Source organism: Eurosta solidaginis, chromosome 2 (genome assembly GCF_040869045.1).
Source record: "Eurosta solidaginis isolate ZX-2024a chromosome 2, ASM4086904v1, whole genome shotgun sequence".
NCBI classification, from domain to species: domain Eukaryota; kingdom Metazoa; phylum Arthropoda; class Insecta; order Diptera; family Tephritidae; genus Eurosta; species Eurosta solidaginis.
This window is the reverse complement of record NC_090320.1, coordinates 27,180,411-27,196,844: the sequence shown is the minus strand read 5'-3', so window position 1 is coordinate 27,196,844 and position 16,434 is coordinate 27,180,411. Positions and strand designations below refer to the sequence as shown.

Below are 16,434 nucleotides of genomic sequence, written 5' to 3'. Positions count from 1 at the left end.
AATTACAGCTTCAAAAAATGTGTCGTCCATTTTGCAAACAAAAATAAACACAAACTTTTGCCGCAATGTGTCGCTCGATTGCCGCTTAATGTGAATTGCCAAAATATGTCGCTCTGTGAGGCGCCGTTGCTGCTACGTGTCGCGCAGCGTAATGTGCGCGTACCTTAAATATGACTGCGCTCAACTTCCCAATGACATGGTGATGTGCAAAACTCTATAGTCGTTTGTCAAAAACAAGCGCTTATACCGATAATTTACTGTTTTCCCTTCCACATCATCCATCAGCTGTTTTAATAAAATGTAAACAAACCTTATCAGTCGGTGGATTTAATCGAATATTTAAAATCAAGGAAAAAATGAAGTTTGACGATATTTCTGCAGATATTGTGGCTACAGTAAGCATGGGGATAGCTATACGGGCCATTGTATCACTTTACTTATATTCTGGAGCTGACAAACCACCCATGTTCGGTGATTACGAGGCACAAAGACATTGGCAAGAGATAACAGCAAACCTGCAGGCAAAGGATTGGTACAGGAATACCACCGACAATGATTTATTATATTGGGGACTCGATTATCCACCCCTCACAGCATATCACAGCTATGTTTTGGGTATTATAGCAAGGGGATATAATAATAGTTTTGTAGAATTGCAAAAATCACGCGGGTTGGAGTCAAGTGCTCATAAAAGCTTTATGCGTTTGACTGTATTAATTGCTGACATTCTGCTGTATCTACCTGCGCTGGTATTACTTTGCTGTGTACTTGTACGCCGAAATGAACAGACAACGACATTGTGCCCGTTATTGCTAGCAATGATTCTTTATCCAGGACAAATTCTCATTGATAACGGACATTTCCAATATAATAATATATCGCTTGGCTTATGCTTGTTAGCAGTATGCGCTATTTACATGGAACATATATATTTGACAGCCTTCTTATATTCGCTAGCTTTAAATTATAAACAAATGGAATTATACCATGCAATGCCATTCTTTGTTTATTTGTTGAGTGCATGCTTCGATCAGAGAAGGTATGTACATTCAGCTTAAGCTTATTTAATAATATTGAACATATGTAATTTTTTTTAGATTTTTTCAAAAGCTGAAGACATTTGCGTTTTTATCTGGTATAGTGTTAATGACATTTGCCGTACTATGGCTGCCTTGGTTAAGTTCATCACAAGCTGCTTTAGCGGTACTAGAACGACTTTTCCCCATTGGACGTGGTGTGTATGAAGATAAAGTAGCGAATTTTTGGTGCGCACTTAATGTAGTTTACAAAATCAAGTAGGTGCAGTAAATTATATGGGAGTTAAAAAAGTTCGCTTGGGCATTCTTAAATATTTAAATATAAAATTCCAAGACGATCATTAAAAATGGAGACGAGAAAACTCTACATTGCTTAGGATGAATGAGATCGACCAGATTTACACGGATTCAAGGGGTTTGTGTAGCGCAGCCCTTTCAGGTTGCCAGCGCAATACATCGCTTCTCCAAACCTAATTGCTAACCTCACCTATCCGTGGCGAATCCTGTTTCATGAATAGCCGAGGCTCTGGCGACCCCGAACCCTCATGGATCTAGGGGGAGGGATGACGGTATGGCCTAGAAGGTCGCATGTGGTCATAACAAACCGTTCCGGAGATGGTCGGGCTTGAAACCGGAACGTACCGGATCTGCATCCGGCAAAGGACCATCAACTCGATAACAAGGCCTTCGGGGTGTGTCCTTATCGCTATAACAACAACAACAACATTGGCTTTAACAAGGGCGCTGTAGGTACTGCCCTTTCTGACTTCAATAATATTGAGGCAAATAAGGTGCCTATAAAGGTAAACCAGGGCAAGAACGAAGACCTTGATGTCATCATCATCGTCGACGATTTCATTCGAAACTGAAGAACTTTGTCTATCTGGAAGCCAGCAGTTACTTTGGGGTAACTAGATAATTAAAAAGTTAAGTCCCCTCGACGAACAATAACATTGCTCTATAAGTCTCATGTTGTTGTTGTTGTTGTTGTTGTTGTTGTAGCGATAAGGTTGCTCCCCGACGGCTTTGGGGAGTGTTATCGATATGATGGTCCTTTGCCGGATACAGATCCGGTACGCTCCGGTAACACAGCTCCATTAAGTTGTTAGCCCGACCATCTCGTGAACGATTTATATGGCCACATTAAACCTTCAGGCCATCCCTCCCTCCCCACCCCCAAGTACGGATTGGAATTATAGACGGTTCTTGGAAAAATAGAATTGCTACCATGAAAGCGAATAAAGTAAGGTTTAACGTTGAGTTGTGAGAACTGAAAAAAATCGCAAAGGACTCTTTGGAGAGGTTATGTATTTGAAGGCAAATGAAGGAGTAGACCTCCATTGAATTAAGACGGACGAGCGGAGGGAGACTTGGTGCCCCTTAGTGCTTGCATTTGCCGCTAGTTAACGTGATACTAGGACGACTGACATGACATGTAACAGAATGGCTGAAATTGCTTCGGCAGTTAAGTGCCAACTGTGCTGAATAATGTAGGCTCGAGGGATAAAAAAGTTGGTCCCACCACAATAGGGCTAGTTTCAAAAGCTGCTAGAACCGAAGCATTCTGTTGCTGTTACGACAACAACAACAAGTTACCGATCAATCAATATTTACTTCTCACCAAATCCTGTTATTAATATGAGTAAATACGTGCATGTATTAAAACATTGTTACAATAAAAACTCAACAGATGCGTCCTAGATGAACCCAAGTACCTTGAAGAGGCTGTGGGACCACTAAGGTCTCATCATAGCTTCTTACGCAGAGGATTGTACGATAATTACTACGGATTGTTCCATAGATGACCTATGCTCGGAAACATACCCAGCAGTCAGTTTGGTATCAAGAGGTACTCTTACCAGATTGAAAGATGTATTTTTGAGCTACAAGAACAACCTAACAACAATAATATATCAAAAGGAATTGTGCGCATGGCAGTCAAATTCTAAAATCCACAAACCTAGAAGTTTTACCGTGATCATATCAAATCGTTCCCGTGATAGTCGGATGACTAGTACCTTATTGGTACTAATTTTCGGAACGTACCGGATCGATATTTGGCAAGAGTTCGAGGAATGTTTTTAAACGTACAAGAAGAAGAAAAATATCCGCGGTAGGTATGCCTATCGTAAGAGGAGACTAAGGGGGTGGGAAGGCGGTATGGCCTAGAAGGTCGCATGTGGTCATAACAAATCGTTCCCGAGATGGTCGGGATTGGTACCGGAACGTACCGGATCTGCATCCGGCGAAGGACCATCAACATCGATAACACTCCCCAAGGCCTTCGGGGAATGTCCTTATCGCTACAACAACAACATCAAGAAAAATTATCCGTTTCGGAAACACTCCCAAAAACTATTAGAGCACGTCTTTGAAGTTAAAATAATAACAAAAACAAAATCATGAAGGATGTTTTTGAAATTGGTTTACAAGCAAAACATACGTTTAGAAAGACATCAATCCATAAGGATCTCGATCCACTCAAGACCAAGAAAGGTTGCCAAGGCAACTACCAAATTTTGTAAGCTTAACAGGATTGATTTTGAAATCAATTTTTTAGTACAGAATCTGTAGCCACAAGTAAACTTTAAAAAATGTTGAATATGCAGAGAACTTACAAAGTTGACTGTTAAAAATCAACTAAGCGAACTTTTTTTTACTCCAACGTATTTGTATTTATTTTTTACTTAATTAATTTAATGCAGATATAAACTACTAAATCAACAAATGGCCATGCTATGCCTGGGAGTGACTGCATCTTTTGTTATTCCAATCAATCTTCATCTTTTCTTTAACAAAAGTAAAGAAACATTCGCATTGAGTTTAGTGAATACAGCAATGGCCTTTTATTTATTCTCATTCCAGGTAGGAATCTAGTAACAAATACAATGAAACCTCGATTTAACAAAATGGAAGGTTAAGATAAATGAGTTGGGGTTAAATGGTTAAATGACAGTCCTTGGTCGGGAAAAATCCCGAGTCGCTCCGGTACATAGAACCGACTGCCTTGGGAAGCGCAAAGGTGGACCGTAAATTATCTGGGTGGTCGGCAGGCATCGGTGCAATTTAGAAACGAATCACCTAAACCAAGAAGAATTAAACAAGGGGTGCCACAGGGTGGTGCACTATCCCCACTTTTGTTTAACTTCTACATATCAAAGCTATCTTCGCCACCAGATGGAGTTACTATCGTTTGCTACGCCGATGACTGCACAATAATGGCCACAGGCCCAAGCCCACAGATCGGTGAGCTTTGCAACAGAATAAACGGCTACCTCCCTGATCTCTCCAGTTTTTTCGCCTCGCGGAACCTGGCATTATCACCGACTAAATCCTCCGCGATCTTATTTACAACATGGACGTCCCAAATGTCGACCATTTTGAACATCCACGTCGATAGCACTACGCTACCGACTGTCCTACACCCCAAAATCTTGGGTGTGACGTTTGATGTGGATCTACATTTTGGTGAGCATGCAGCCGTAATAAAATCCTCAAATATCTTGCTGTCAGTACTTGGGGAAATGATAAAGAAACGCTCATTACCACTTACAAAGGAATTGGCCAGCCGATTGCATGCTACGCGTCCCCGATGTGGTCGCCAGCCTAAAGACCACTCACTGGAAGAAGTTACAGGCCTGCCAAAATAATGCCCTCAGAACCGCCACGGGTTGTCTTCTTATGCCCCCAGAACACCATCTACATAATGAGGCGAGAATACTCCCATCAGGGAGAGAAATGAGATGCTCACCAAACAGATCCTGTTGAATACCCAGAAACCTGGGCATCCCAACAGACATCTGATTGATGACCCAACACCGCCCAGGGGCTTAAGTAGTCATCTCCGTAAGCATTATGAGGAAATACGGCACCTGAGAACTCAGCCACATGAAGCCAAAAAACACAAGCAGGTCCTCAGCGAACTCCAAAAACAGGCGTCGGACCTTTGTGTCAGGAATTGCCCGGTGAATCCAGTACCCAAAACTTGCGGAAGAGGAACGCATACTCCGCAGGGAAACGCTAGTCACTCTAGCTCAATTTCGATCTGGATACTGTAACAGGTTAAACTCTTACCTATCCAGAATCAACCCCGACATACAAAATGTATGCCCCGCTTGCAATGTGTCCCCACATGACACCAACCATCTCTTTAATTGTAATGTGGAACTAACGCCTCTAACACCCCTCTCATTATGGTCCACCCCTGTTGAAACAGCAAGTTTCCTTGGACTCCCGTTAGAGGACATTGATGACAATTTGTGATTGGTCGCACCTATTGGATGGGGCGAAGCACTGCTACAACAACAACAACAACAAATGAGTTGCGTAGCACAAGTATTACTACTCTCCTCTTTTTCGGGTGAAATCTAATATCCCGAGATATTTTGCAGTAAAAATTATATTATTCGTGTATGTTAGTTGTATCTAAGTTTCACTGTAGTTGGTTATGCCCGTCTTACATCTAAACTGCAGTCCTAATAAACAATGTGGATATCTGCATATTTTTCCGAACATAAGCCATTTACGAAGGCATCAATTCGCGTATAAGGAATTCAAATTTGATATTTTCTTCCATAAATATAAAGGTCACATAAAATTAGTCCAAAATACTTATTTTCGATAAAAAAAAAAACACAGCGTTTGTTGGAAAGTTACAAACAAGTTAAGTTCAATATGTCAGTTTCAGTTAAAATTTAGGTACCCACAGTCTTTTTAGGATGGCAGTAAACATATTTATATTAATATTTCTTCATTCCAGGTTCATGAAAAGTCGATACTGCTTGTCGCTGCACCAGCCTTTTGTTTACTAAATGCGTATCCACTGGAAACCCTATGGTTTTTGGAAGCAACCGTATTTAGCATGTTTCCGCTGCTTGTGAAAGATGGGCTGATAATCCCATTTTTTGTGCTGGCTTTAATTTATCATATTTGCGTTAAGGATATGATAATAACGTACTTCCATTTAACGAAATATTCAAATAAATGGCTTTCCGCTGTGTCAACAGGTTCATCGGTTTCAATGTTAGTCATTGCTTTGGTTTCTTTGGTCGCGCCTGCACCAAGCAAATATCCATTTATATGGCCTTTAATAATTTGTCTTTATAGTTTTATGTATTTTTTCTTATTCTTCGTATTTTGTTTATGGCGACAATTCGCGTGTACCAATTTAAATGTAAAAGTAAAGGCTAGATGATAATAAAAATTTGATTTTAAACTTATATACAAATACAGCTTTCTCTTTTTATTAAGTGATTCCAGTCCTTCTCTTCCGCTTTCTTATCATCTTCCCCCTTTTCAATATTCGGCATTTCGTTTTCGACCCTTTCCTTCCTGCTTTTAGTCTTGAGCCACAGCGACTTCAATATCCTTGTTTAGATCGCGTTCGTTTTCTTCAATAGCGATGGATTACTGATTATAAGATTCGCCGGGCTTAAGTTTACGAAGGAATTTCAATACAACTAAATTTCTAAGAAAATCCCGTTATCGAGGGTTGGTATGACCGTGACTAAATGTTGTTGTTGTAGCGATAAGGAAACTCCCCGCAGGCCTTCGGGAGTGTTATCGATGTTGATGGTACTTTGCCGGATGCGGTACGTTCCGGTATCAAGCACCATTAAGGTACTAGCCCGACCATCTCGGAAAGATTTGGTATTACCACTTTCTAGGCCATACCGTCCTCCCACCACATAGATCTATGAGGAGCTTGGGGTCGCCAGAGCCTCGGCTGTTAAAGAAACAGGATTCGCCACGGGTAGGTGAGGTTGACAATTGGGTTGGATAAGCTATATCTTTCGCTGGCAACCCCTTGAATCAATTTGGTATTTTAGTCGCCCCTTACGACAGGCAAGGAATCGAGATAGATATAGACTTCCATATATCAAAATCAGGCATGCTTAACCAACGAACCGATATCATTTCGTTACGATAATTAACGTTAATAAACGATACAAAGTCATTTCGTTTCGTTTATTAACGTTAAGAACGTCAAATTAACGAAATGATTTTGTTTCGTTTTCTGCCATATCAAAACGAAATCAAATCGTTTATGTTGATTATTAATTTCAAACTATGCTGGCAAAGCTGATTGATGGCGTAGTCATTCAAGGTGAAAGCATTAGCCAAGCTGATTGCAACTTTTCTCATGAATTTTGACAGTACGAACATTCCTCAGAGTATATTTGACATTACCACCAACGAATTACACAAACAAATTACATGCAGTTTATGTGTGTATGTCCGCGCGCTGTTACCACCTTACGGCTTCACCATGGCTATAGCATTGCCAGCACAATTCAAACATAAAGTATCACGTTTTTGTTAACGTTTTTAACGTTAACGAAAGCTTTTCGTTTCGGTTAAAAACGAGATACAATGTATCTTGATAATTTCTTTATCGATAATATTTCGAAGTGTTTCAACGGAAACGGTGGAAATTTTTTGATAAACGATTAGCTTAACGTTAAGGTGCATCCCTGCCTGGCAGGCATGCTTAACCAACGAACCGATATCATTTCGTTACGATAATTAACGTTAATAAACGAAACAAAGTCATTTCGTTTCGTTTATTAACGTTAAGAACGTCAAATTAACGAAATGATTTTGTTTCGTTTTCTGCCATATACAAACGAAATCAAATCGTTTAAGTTGATTATTATTTTCAAACTATGCTGGCAATGCTATATTATCCATAATAGCTTTGTTCCCGAAGACCAAAAACTCAGTAATGGACAGTCACGGACTCCTTGAAATCATTCCCGAATGCACTTTTCTGACTGGTTTTGGTTTTGCTTCCCACTCTGACAGTTCTACTAGTTTTAGTCAGAAAAGTTCGGGAAAACACCTAACGTAATCGCGTCAACCAAAACTTGTCGTGTATTTTTCTGTAAAAGTTTCTACTGCAATTACAAAGCTCATTGCGTTTATTTAATATATGTACGTATTACAATTAAAAAGTGTAAATCATAGTCTAAAATGAGACCAAAACGGGGTGATACAATTCGCAACTTTTATAAGCTGGATAGCGATGGAAAAAACGAATGCAAAATATGCCACCGGATCCTTTCTAGTGATCACCTGGGAAACCTGAAGTCTCATCTTCTACGAAAGCACAAGGAAGAATATAATGAGAATAATACACATGTGGAAATTAAGAACCTTCAGGAAGATGTTAAGTATAAAATAATTTTAACGATGTCCAGAAACGAAGTTAGAAAATTGTGTAGTGATTTTTTGGCTGAATGTGGGCTTGCCTTACAAGTTTTCAGTAGCAGTCCTATGCAAAAAGTATTAACTCCCATTTGTCAGCAAGTTGGGCTAAATAACATTAACATAAATAATTTACACGATGTTTTGCTAAAAGAAGTGCACAACGAAATCGACAGTTTAAAAACGTTATTGAAAAACAGAATATTTTCCATAAAAATTGATAGTGCTAAACGATTTTACCACAATGTTGTATGTATAAATGCGCAACTATTAGATAAGGGAGAAATAGTTATTAAAACACTTTCAGTCAGAAATTTCATAGAAAGGTATACAGCGGAAAATTTAAAACAAATAATTATGGAGACCTTAGAAAAGTAAGTTATTTGGTCCATTTCATTGATATCGATGTCCCTAATTCTTAAAAAGCTATCATTTAACGTTTTCAGATATGACATTTCAATAGAACAAATATATAGTATCACTAGCGACAACGGGCAAAATATGATAAAGTGTGGCAAACTTTTGCAGAACGAGGTTGAATATGTCGACAGCAACGTTGAATATGTCGACAGCAAGTTTGACAATGAAGAGGATGGGGTCGAAGATTTGGATTCAATTCCATGTGACAGTATTTTCGACGACCCGATATTTGATGATTGCATGACAACTCATTTTAGTGCGACTTATATACATATATAACTAATGAATACACTTTTATAACATATAATTTTATTGCAGATGCCCTCTCTGTAATAAGATGTGCCGCACACACGGTACAATTGTGTGTACAGGATGTATTAAACCATAAAGATGTAAAGCGAAAGTATGAAGATTGCCGGACAATAGCAAACAAGTTGCGCACACAAGGACTACATCGTGTTCTGGTCGAACATACCTTACCACTACCCTCTGCTGAATTCCCAACACGTTGGAGCTACTCATACGAGATGGTAAAACATTTAAAAGCGCTTCAAGAATTTATCAAAGACAATATTGCTAAGCCAATCATAGACTGGGATTTTGTGGATGACTTTTTACAAAGCTTTTCTGTTTTGAAAGTAATTACGGAACAGCTTCAAAAACATAATTTACTTTTCGGCGACTTCATTAAATTTTTCTTGGAAACTTGCTTAGCAGTTAAAAAAGCCTCAACACACTCAGATATTTCAAAACTCTTATTCATTTCAATAAATGAACGAAAAAATAAATTGCTTGCTAATCCAACAGTAGCTGCAGCTATTTACTTAGACCCTAGGCTTCATCGCTTGTTACAAATATCGGAATTTGTACATATGAGAGGTGTAGCCATTGATCATTTGAAAGCGCTACATTTGAAAGTTACTTCCCTTACGCAGGTATAGTATCCATAGTAAAGTTTGGAAATTCCTGAAAATAAAAATATTCTATCTTTTTCTTACAGGCTGTACAAGACAACAGTTTTACAATGGCAAGCGAGGACGATACAGATTTGCTTACAGAACTTCTAAACCAAACCACTGCACCAACATTCAACGATTCATGCATTTTAGAAGGTTATTCAGCTATTGAATCATTCAACGAATCAACAGGCACAAAAGTAAATTTAGCTGCTTTTTGGGAACGAATGAAATATACATACAAACATTTGTATCGGCTTTCCCAAATTATTCACGCGACTCCGGCAACACAAGTCAGTGTGGAGCGTGCGTTTTCCGCATTTAAATATATTGTAAATAACTACAGGTCAAATTTGGATGATGAGCTGACCGAAACTATTTTGCTATTGAGGCTAAATAACAAATAAACTCATACAGAGTATATACAAGCAATCATTGTGAATTCATCCCAACAGACATCTGATTGATGACCCAACACCGCCCAGGGGCTTAAGTAGTCATCTCCGTAAGCATTATGAGGAAATACGGCACCTGAGAACTCAGCCACATGAAGCCAAAAAACACAAGCAGGTCCTCAGCGAACTCCAAAAACAGGCGTCGGACCTTTGTGTCAGGAATTGCCCGGTGAATCCAGTACCCAAAACTTGCGGAAGAGGAACGCATACTCCGCAGGGAAACGCTAGTCACTCTAGCTCAATTTCGATCTGGATACTGTAACAGATTAAACTCTTACCTATCCAGAATCAACCCCGACATACAAAATGTATGCCCCGCTTGCAATGTGTCCCCACATGACACCAACCATCTCTTTAATTGTAATGTGGAACTAACGCCTCTAACACCCCTCTCATTATGGTCCACCCCTGTTGAAACAGCAAGTTTCCTTGGACTCCCGTTAGAGGACATTGATGACAATTTGTGATTGGTCGCACCTATTGGATGGGGCGAAGCACTGCTACAACAACAACAACAACAAATGAGTTGCGTAGCACAAGTATTACTACTCTCCTCTTTTTCGGGTGAAATCTAATATCCCGAGATATTTTGCAGTAAAAATTATATTATTCGTGTATGTTAGTTGTATCTAAGTTTCACTGTAGTTGGTTATGCCCGTCTTACATCTAAACTGCAGTCCTAATAAACAATGTGGATATCTGCATATTTTTCCGAACATAAGCCATTTACGAAGGCATCAATTCGCGTATAAGGAATTCAAATTTGATATTTTCTTCCATAAATATAAAGGTCACATAAAATTAGTCCAAAATACTTATTTTCGATAAAAAAAAAAAAAACAGCGTTTGTTGGAAAGTTACAAACAAGTTAAGTTCAATATGTCAGTTTCAGTTAAAATTTAGGTACCCACAGTCTTTTTAGGATGGCAGTAAACATATTTATATTAATATTTCTTCATTCCAGGTTCATGAAAAGTCGATACTGCTTGTCGCTGCACCAGCCTTTTGTTTACTAAATGCGTATCCACTGGAAACCCTATGGTTTTTGGAAGCAACCGTATTTAGCATGTTTCCGCTGCTTGTGAAAGATGGGCTGATAATCCCATTTTTTGTGCTGGCTTTAATTTATCATATTTGCGTTAAGGATATGATAATAACGTACTTCCATTTAACGAAATATTCAAATAAATGGCTTTCCGCTGTGTCAACAGGTTCATCGGTTTCAATGTTAGTCATTGCTTTGGTTTCTTTGGTCGTGCCTGCACCAAGCAAATATCCATTTATATGGCCTTTAATAATTTGTCTTTATAGTTTTATGTATTTTTTCTTATTCTTCGTATTTTGTTTATGGCGACAATTCGCGTGTACCAATTTAAATGTAAAAGTAAGGGCTAGATGAAAATAAAAATTTGATTTTAAACTTATATACAAATACAGCTTTCTCTTTTTATTAAGTGATTCCAGTCCTTCTCTTCCGCTTTCTTATCATCTTCCCCCTTTTCAATATTCGGCATTTCGTTTTCGACCCTTTCCTTCCTGCTTTTAGTCTTGAGCCACAGCGACTTCAATATCCTTGTTTAGATCGCGTTCGTTTTCTTCAATAGCGATGGATTACTGATTATAAGATTCGCCGGGCTTAAGTTTACGAAGGAATTTCAATACAACTAAATTTCTAAGAAAATCCCGTTATCGAGGGTTGGTATGACCGTGACTAAATGTTGTTGTTGTAGCGATAAGGAAACTCCCCGCAGGCCTTCGGGAGTGTTATCGATGTTGATGGTACTTTGCCGGATGCGGTACGTTCCGGTATCAAGCACCATTAAGGTACTAGCCCGACCATCTCGGAAAGATTTGGTATTACCACTTTCTAGGCCATACCGTCCTCCCACCACATAGATCTATGAGGAGCTTGGGGTCGCCAGAGCCTCGGCTGTTAAAGAAACAGGATTCGCCACGGGTAGGTGAGGTTGACAATTGGGTTGGATAAGCTATATCTTTCGCTGGCAACCCCTTGAATCAATTTGGTATTTTAGTCGCCCCTTACGACAGGCAAGGAATCGAGATAGATATAGACTTCCATATATCAAAATCAGGCATGCTTAACCAACGAACCGATATCATTTCGTTACGATAATTAACGTTAATAAACGATACAAAGTCATTTCGTTTCGTTTATTAACGTTAAGAACGTCAAATTAACGAAATGATTTTGTTTCGTTTTCTGCCATATCAAAACGAAATCAAATCGTTTATGTTGATTATTAATTTCAAACTATGCTGGCAAAGCTGATTGATGGCGTAGTCATTCAAGGTGAAAGCATTAGCCAAGCTGATTGCAACTTTTCTCATGAATTTTGACAGTACGAACATTCCTCAGAGTATATTTGACATTACCACCAACGAATTACACAAACAAATTACATGCAGTTTATGTGTGTATGTCCGCGCGCTGTTACCACCTTACGGCTTCACCATGGCTATAGCATTGCCAGCACAATTCAAACATAAAGTATCACGTTTTTGTTAACGTTTTTAACGTTAACGAAAGCTTTTCGTTTCGGTTAAAAACGAGATACAATGTATCTTGATAATTTCTTTATCGATAATATTTCGAAGTGTTTCAACGGAAACGGTGGAAATTTTTTGATAAACGATTAGCTTAACGTTAAGGTGCATCCCTGCCTGGCAGGCATGCTTAACCAACGAACCGATATCATTTCGTTACGATAATTAACGTTAATAAACGAAACAAAGTCATTTCGTTTCGTTTATTAACGTTAAGAACGTCAAATTAACGAAATGATTTTGTTTCGTTTTCTGCCATATACAAACGAAATCAAATCGTTTAAGTTGATTATTATTTTCAAACTATGCTGGCAATGCTATATTATCCATAATAGCTTTGTTCCCGAAGACCAAAAACTCAGTAATGGACAGTCACGGACTCCTTGAAATCATTCCCGAATGCACTTTTCTGACTGGTTTTGGTTTTGCTTCCCACTCTGACAGTTCTACTAGTTTTAGTCAGAAAAGTTCGGGAAAACACCTAACGTAATCGCGTCAACCAAAACTTGTCGTGTATTTTTCTGTAAAAGTTTCTACTGCAATTACAAAGCTCATTGCGTTTATTTAATATATGTACGTATTACAATTAAAAAGTGGAAATCATAGTCTAAAATGAGACCAAAACGGGGTGATACAATTCGCAACTTTTATAAGCTGGATAGCGATGGAAAAAACGAATGCAAAATATGCCACCGGATCCTTTCTAGTGATCACCTGGGAAACCTGAAGTCTCATCTTCTACGAAAGCACAAGGAAGAATATAATGAGAATAATACACATGTGGAAATTAAGAACCTTCAGGAAGATGTTAAGTATAAAATAATTTTAACGATGTCCAGAAACGAAGTTAGAAAATTGTGTAGTGATTTTTTGGCTGAATGTGGGCTTGCCTTACAAGTTTTCAGTAGCAGTCCTATGCAAAAAGTATTAACTCCCATTTGTCAGCAAGTTGGGCTAAATAACATTAACATAAATAATTTACACGATGTTTTGCTAAAAGAAGTGCACAACGAAATCGACAGTTTAAAAACGTTATTGAAAAACAGAATATTTTCCATAAAAATTGATAGTGCTAAACGATTTTACCACAATGTTGTATGTATAAATGCGCAACTATTAGATAAGGGAGAAATAGTTATTAAAACACTTTCAGTCAGAAATTTCATAGAAAGGTATACAGCGGAAAATTTAAAACAAATAATTATGGAGACCTTAGAAAAGTAAGTTATTTGGTCCATTTCATTGATATCGATGTCCCTAATTCTTAAAAAGCTATCATTTAACGTTTTCAGATATGACATTTCAATAGAACAAATATATAGTATCACTAGCGACAACGGGCAAAATATGATAAAGTGTGGCAAACTTTTGCAGAACGAGGTTGAATATGTCGACAGCAACGTTGAATATGTCGACAGCAAGTTTGACAATGAAGAGGATGGGGTCGAAGATTTGGATTCAATTCCATGTGACAGTATTTTCGACGACCCGATATTTGATGATTGCATGACAACTCATTTTAGTGCGACTTATATACATATATAACTAATGAATACACTTTTATAACATATAATTTTATTGCAGATGCCCTCTCTGTAATAAGATGTGCCGCACACACGGTACAATTGTGTGTACAGGATGTATTAAACCATAAAGATGTAAAGCGAAAGTATGAAGATTGCCGGACAATAGCAAACAAGTTGCGCACACAAGGACTACATCGTGTTCTGGTCGAACATACCTTACCACTACCCTCTGCTGAATTCCCAACACGTTGGAGCTACTCATACGAGATGGTAAAACATTTAAAAGCGCTTCAAGAATTTATCAAAGACAATATTGCTAAGCCAATCATAGACTGGGATTTTGTGGATGACTTTTTACAAAGCTTTTCTGTTTTGAAAGTAATTACGGAACAGCTTCAAAAACATAATTTACTTTTCGGCGACTTCATTAAATTTTTCTTGGAAACTTGCTTAGCAGTTAAAAAAGCCTCAACACACTCAGATATTTCAAAACTCTTATTCATTTCAATAAATGAACGAAAAAATAAATTGCTTGCTAATCCAACAGTAGCTGCAGCTATTTACTTAGACCCTAGGCTTCATCGCTTGTTACAAATATCGGAATTTGTACATATGAGAGGTGTAGCCATTGATCATTTGAAAGCGCTACATTTGAAAGTTACTTCCCTTACGCAGGTATAGTATCCATAGTAAAGTTTGGAAATTCCTGAAAATAAAAATATTCTATCTTTTTCTTACAGGCTGTACAAGACAACAGTTTTACAATGGCAAGCGAGGACGATACAGATTTGCTTACAGAACTTCTAAACCAAACCACTGCACCAACATTCAACGATTCATGCATTTTAGAAGGTTATTCAGCTATTGAATCATTCAACGAATCAACAGGCACAAAAGTAAATTTAGCTGCTTTTTGGGAACGAATGAAATATACATACAAACATTTGTATCGGCTTTCCCAAATTATTCACGCGACTCCGGCAACACAAGTCAGTGTGGAGCGTGCGTTTTCCGCATTTAAATATATTGTAAATAACTACAGGTCAAATTTGGATGATGAGCTGACCGAAACTATTTTGCTATTGAGGCTAAATAACAAATAAACTCATACAGAGTATATACAAGCAATCATTGTGAATTCATACAAGTGAAAAATCTTTCTATTCCTCCATTGCCATACCTTCCTATCAAATTATAGCTGACAGGGAGAACGGCTGTCGCGAATGGCCAGAGAATGGAAGAAAAGTTTGTCTTTTGCTCGCGGTTATTAAATTGAAGTGCTATGAGTTGTCCATTTGTGTATCAAATCAGCTTTTCTTTTAAATGTGTCTACGGAAAATCAGACTACATATTATTATTCATTTCTTAAAACTAGTTAATAGATTAAGTATGAGCAGCCAGTTAAGCGAACATTTTAAAATATGTAAATAATGCAATGTACCAGTTGTCTACAAAAATATTTGAAAAACACTACTGAGCAAATGATTTAAGTAATCGAACAGTGATTGAACAGGTGATCGAGGCTGTTTACTATTGTGAACGTTTTTATCAAACATTCGCCTCTTGTATGAATTCACAATGCAAGTAATATACTGTCTCGTATTTCTACTTTGTTAATTTAATTTGTTTTATGGTCTAAAAAGGCTTTCAAGTTTTAAAATTTTATTTTTTCTAGGCATTCTGGAAAAATCTAAAACAAGAAAGTCGTATTTTAAAATTTGTGAAATTTATAAAATAAGTTTTATATAAATTGTGAATTGTCTTACAATAAATAACTATAAACCACAAAATAGTTTGTATTTCATTGGCGCAGTCGGTAGGATCTGTGCAAAAGATCCTTGAGAACCTATACAAACAATCTCCATAGAGAAAATTAACCAGAAAAAATATTAAGCAAATAATTCTGATTCCTGTATGAGCATTGACGAACAGCTGGATATTTTAAACGTTAGTTTTCAAGCAATTAGTCTACAAGATTTTTCAAACATGACTGAAGCGAGAGGACACAGAGAATTTGCTTTGCAAAACATAAATTTAATAACTCCTTTTGATGGTGACGCTAAGTATCTTGCCTTGTACGTGAATAGCATCTATGCGATAATGTCTGGAGCCCAATCAAATGAAGATCGTTTCTTCGTGAACTTGATATTTACTACGCTAAAAGGTGTTGCATTAAATGTTGTAAGGCGTGAGCAACCAAACAATTGGACATCAGATCTCTTGATCGAAGAATTTGGTGAGCACACTCCTGTTTCATCACTTATTTTAT

At 37.8% G+C, this 16,434-nt stretch overlaps 3 protein-coding genes across 4 annotated transcripts; all 3 read left to right on the top strand.

The window, feature by feature from the left end:
- Positions 1-275: 275 nt before the first annotated feature.
- On the top strand, positions 276-11,506 carry gny (garnysstan). 2 transcript variants are annotated; one of them, XM_067764751.1, is made up of 4 exons: positions 276-1,039; positions 1,098-1,295; positions 3,743-3,902; positions 11,039-11,506. In XM_067764751.1, exons 1-4 carry the CDS (start codon positions 357-359, stop codon positions 11,471-11,473), a joined length of 1,476 nt encoding a protein of 491 aa, XP_067620852.1. In that variant the 5' UTR covers positions 276-356; the 3' UTR covers positions 11,474-11,506. The 2 variants fall into 2 exon arrangements, with proteins under 2 accessions (XP_067620852.1, XP_067620851.1); XM_067764750.1 differs by lacking the exon at positions 11,039-11,506 and adding an exon at positions 5,797-6,258.
- Positions 7,809-11,107, top strand: LOC137239441 (uncharacterized). Its single transcript, XM_067764749.1, has 4 exons — positions 7,809-8,617; positions 8,690-8,919; positions 8,982-9,598; positions 9,664-11,107. The coding sequence occupies exons 1-4, from the start codon at positions 8,010-8,012 to the stop codon at positions 10,024-10,026; spliced, it is 1,818 nt and encodes a 605-aa protein (XP_067620850.1). The 5' UTR covers positions 7,809-8,009; the 3' UTR covers positions 10,027-11,107.
- Positions 11,507-13,025: 1,519 nt separating the features above from the next.
- Positions 13,026-15,955, top strand: LOC137242035 (uncharacterized). The gene is made up of 4 exons (XM_067769398.1): positions 13,026-13,859; positions 13,932-14,161; positions 14,224-14,840; positions 14,906-15,955. The coding sequence occupies exons 1-4, from the start codon at positions 13,252-13,254 to the stop codon at positions 15,266-15,268; spliced, it is 1,818 nt and encodes a 605-aa protein (XP_067625499.1). The 5' UTR covers positions 13,026-13,251; the 3' UTR covers positions 15,269-15,955.
- The last annotated feature ends 479 nt before the right edge of the window (positions 15,956-16,434 follow it).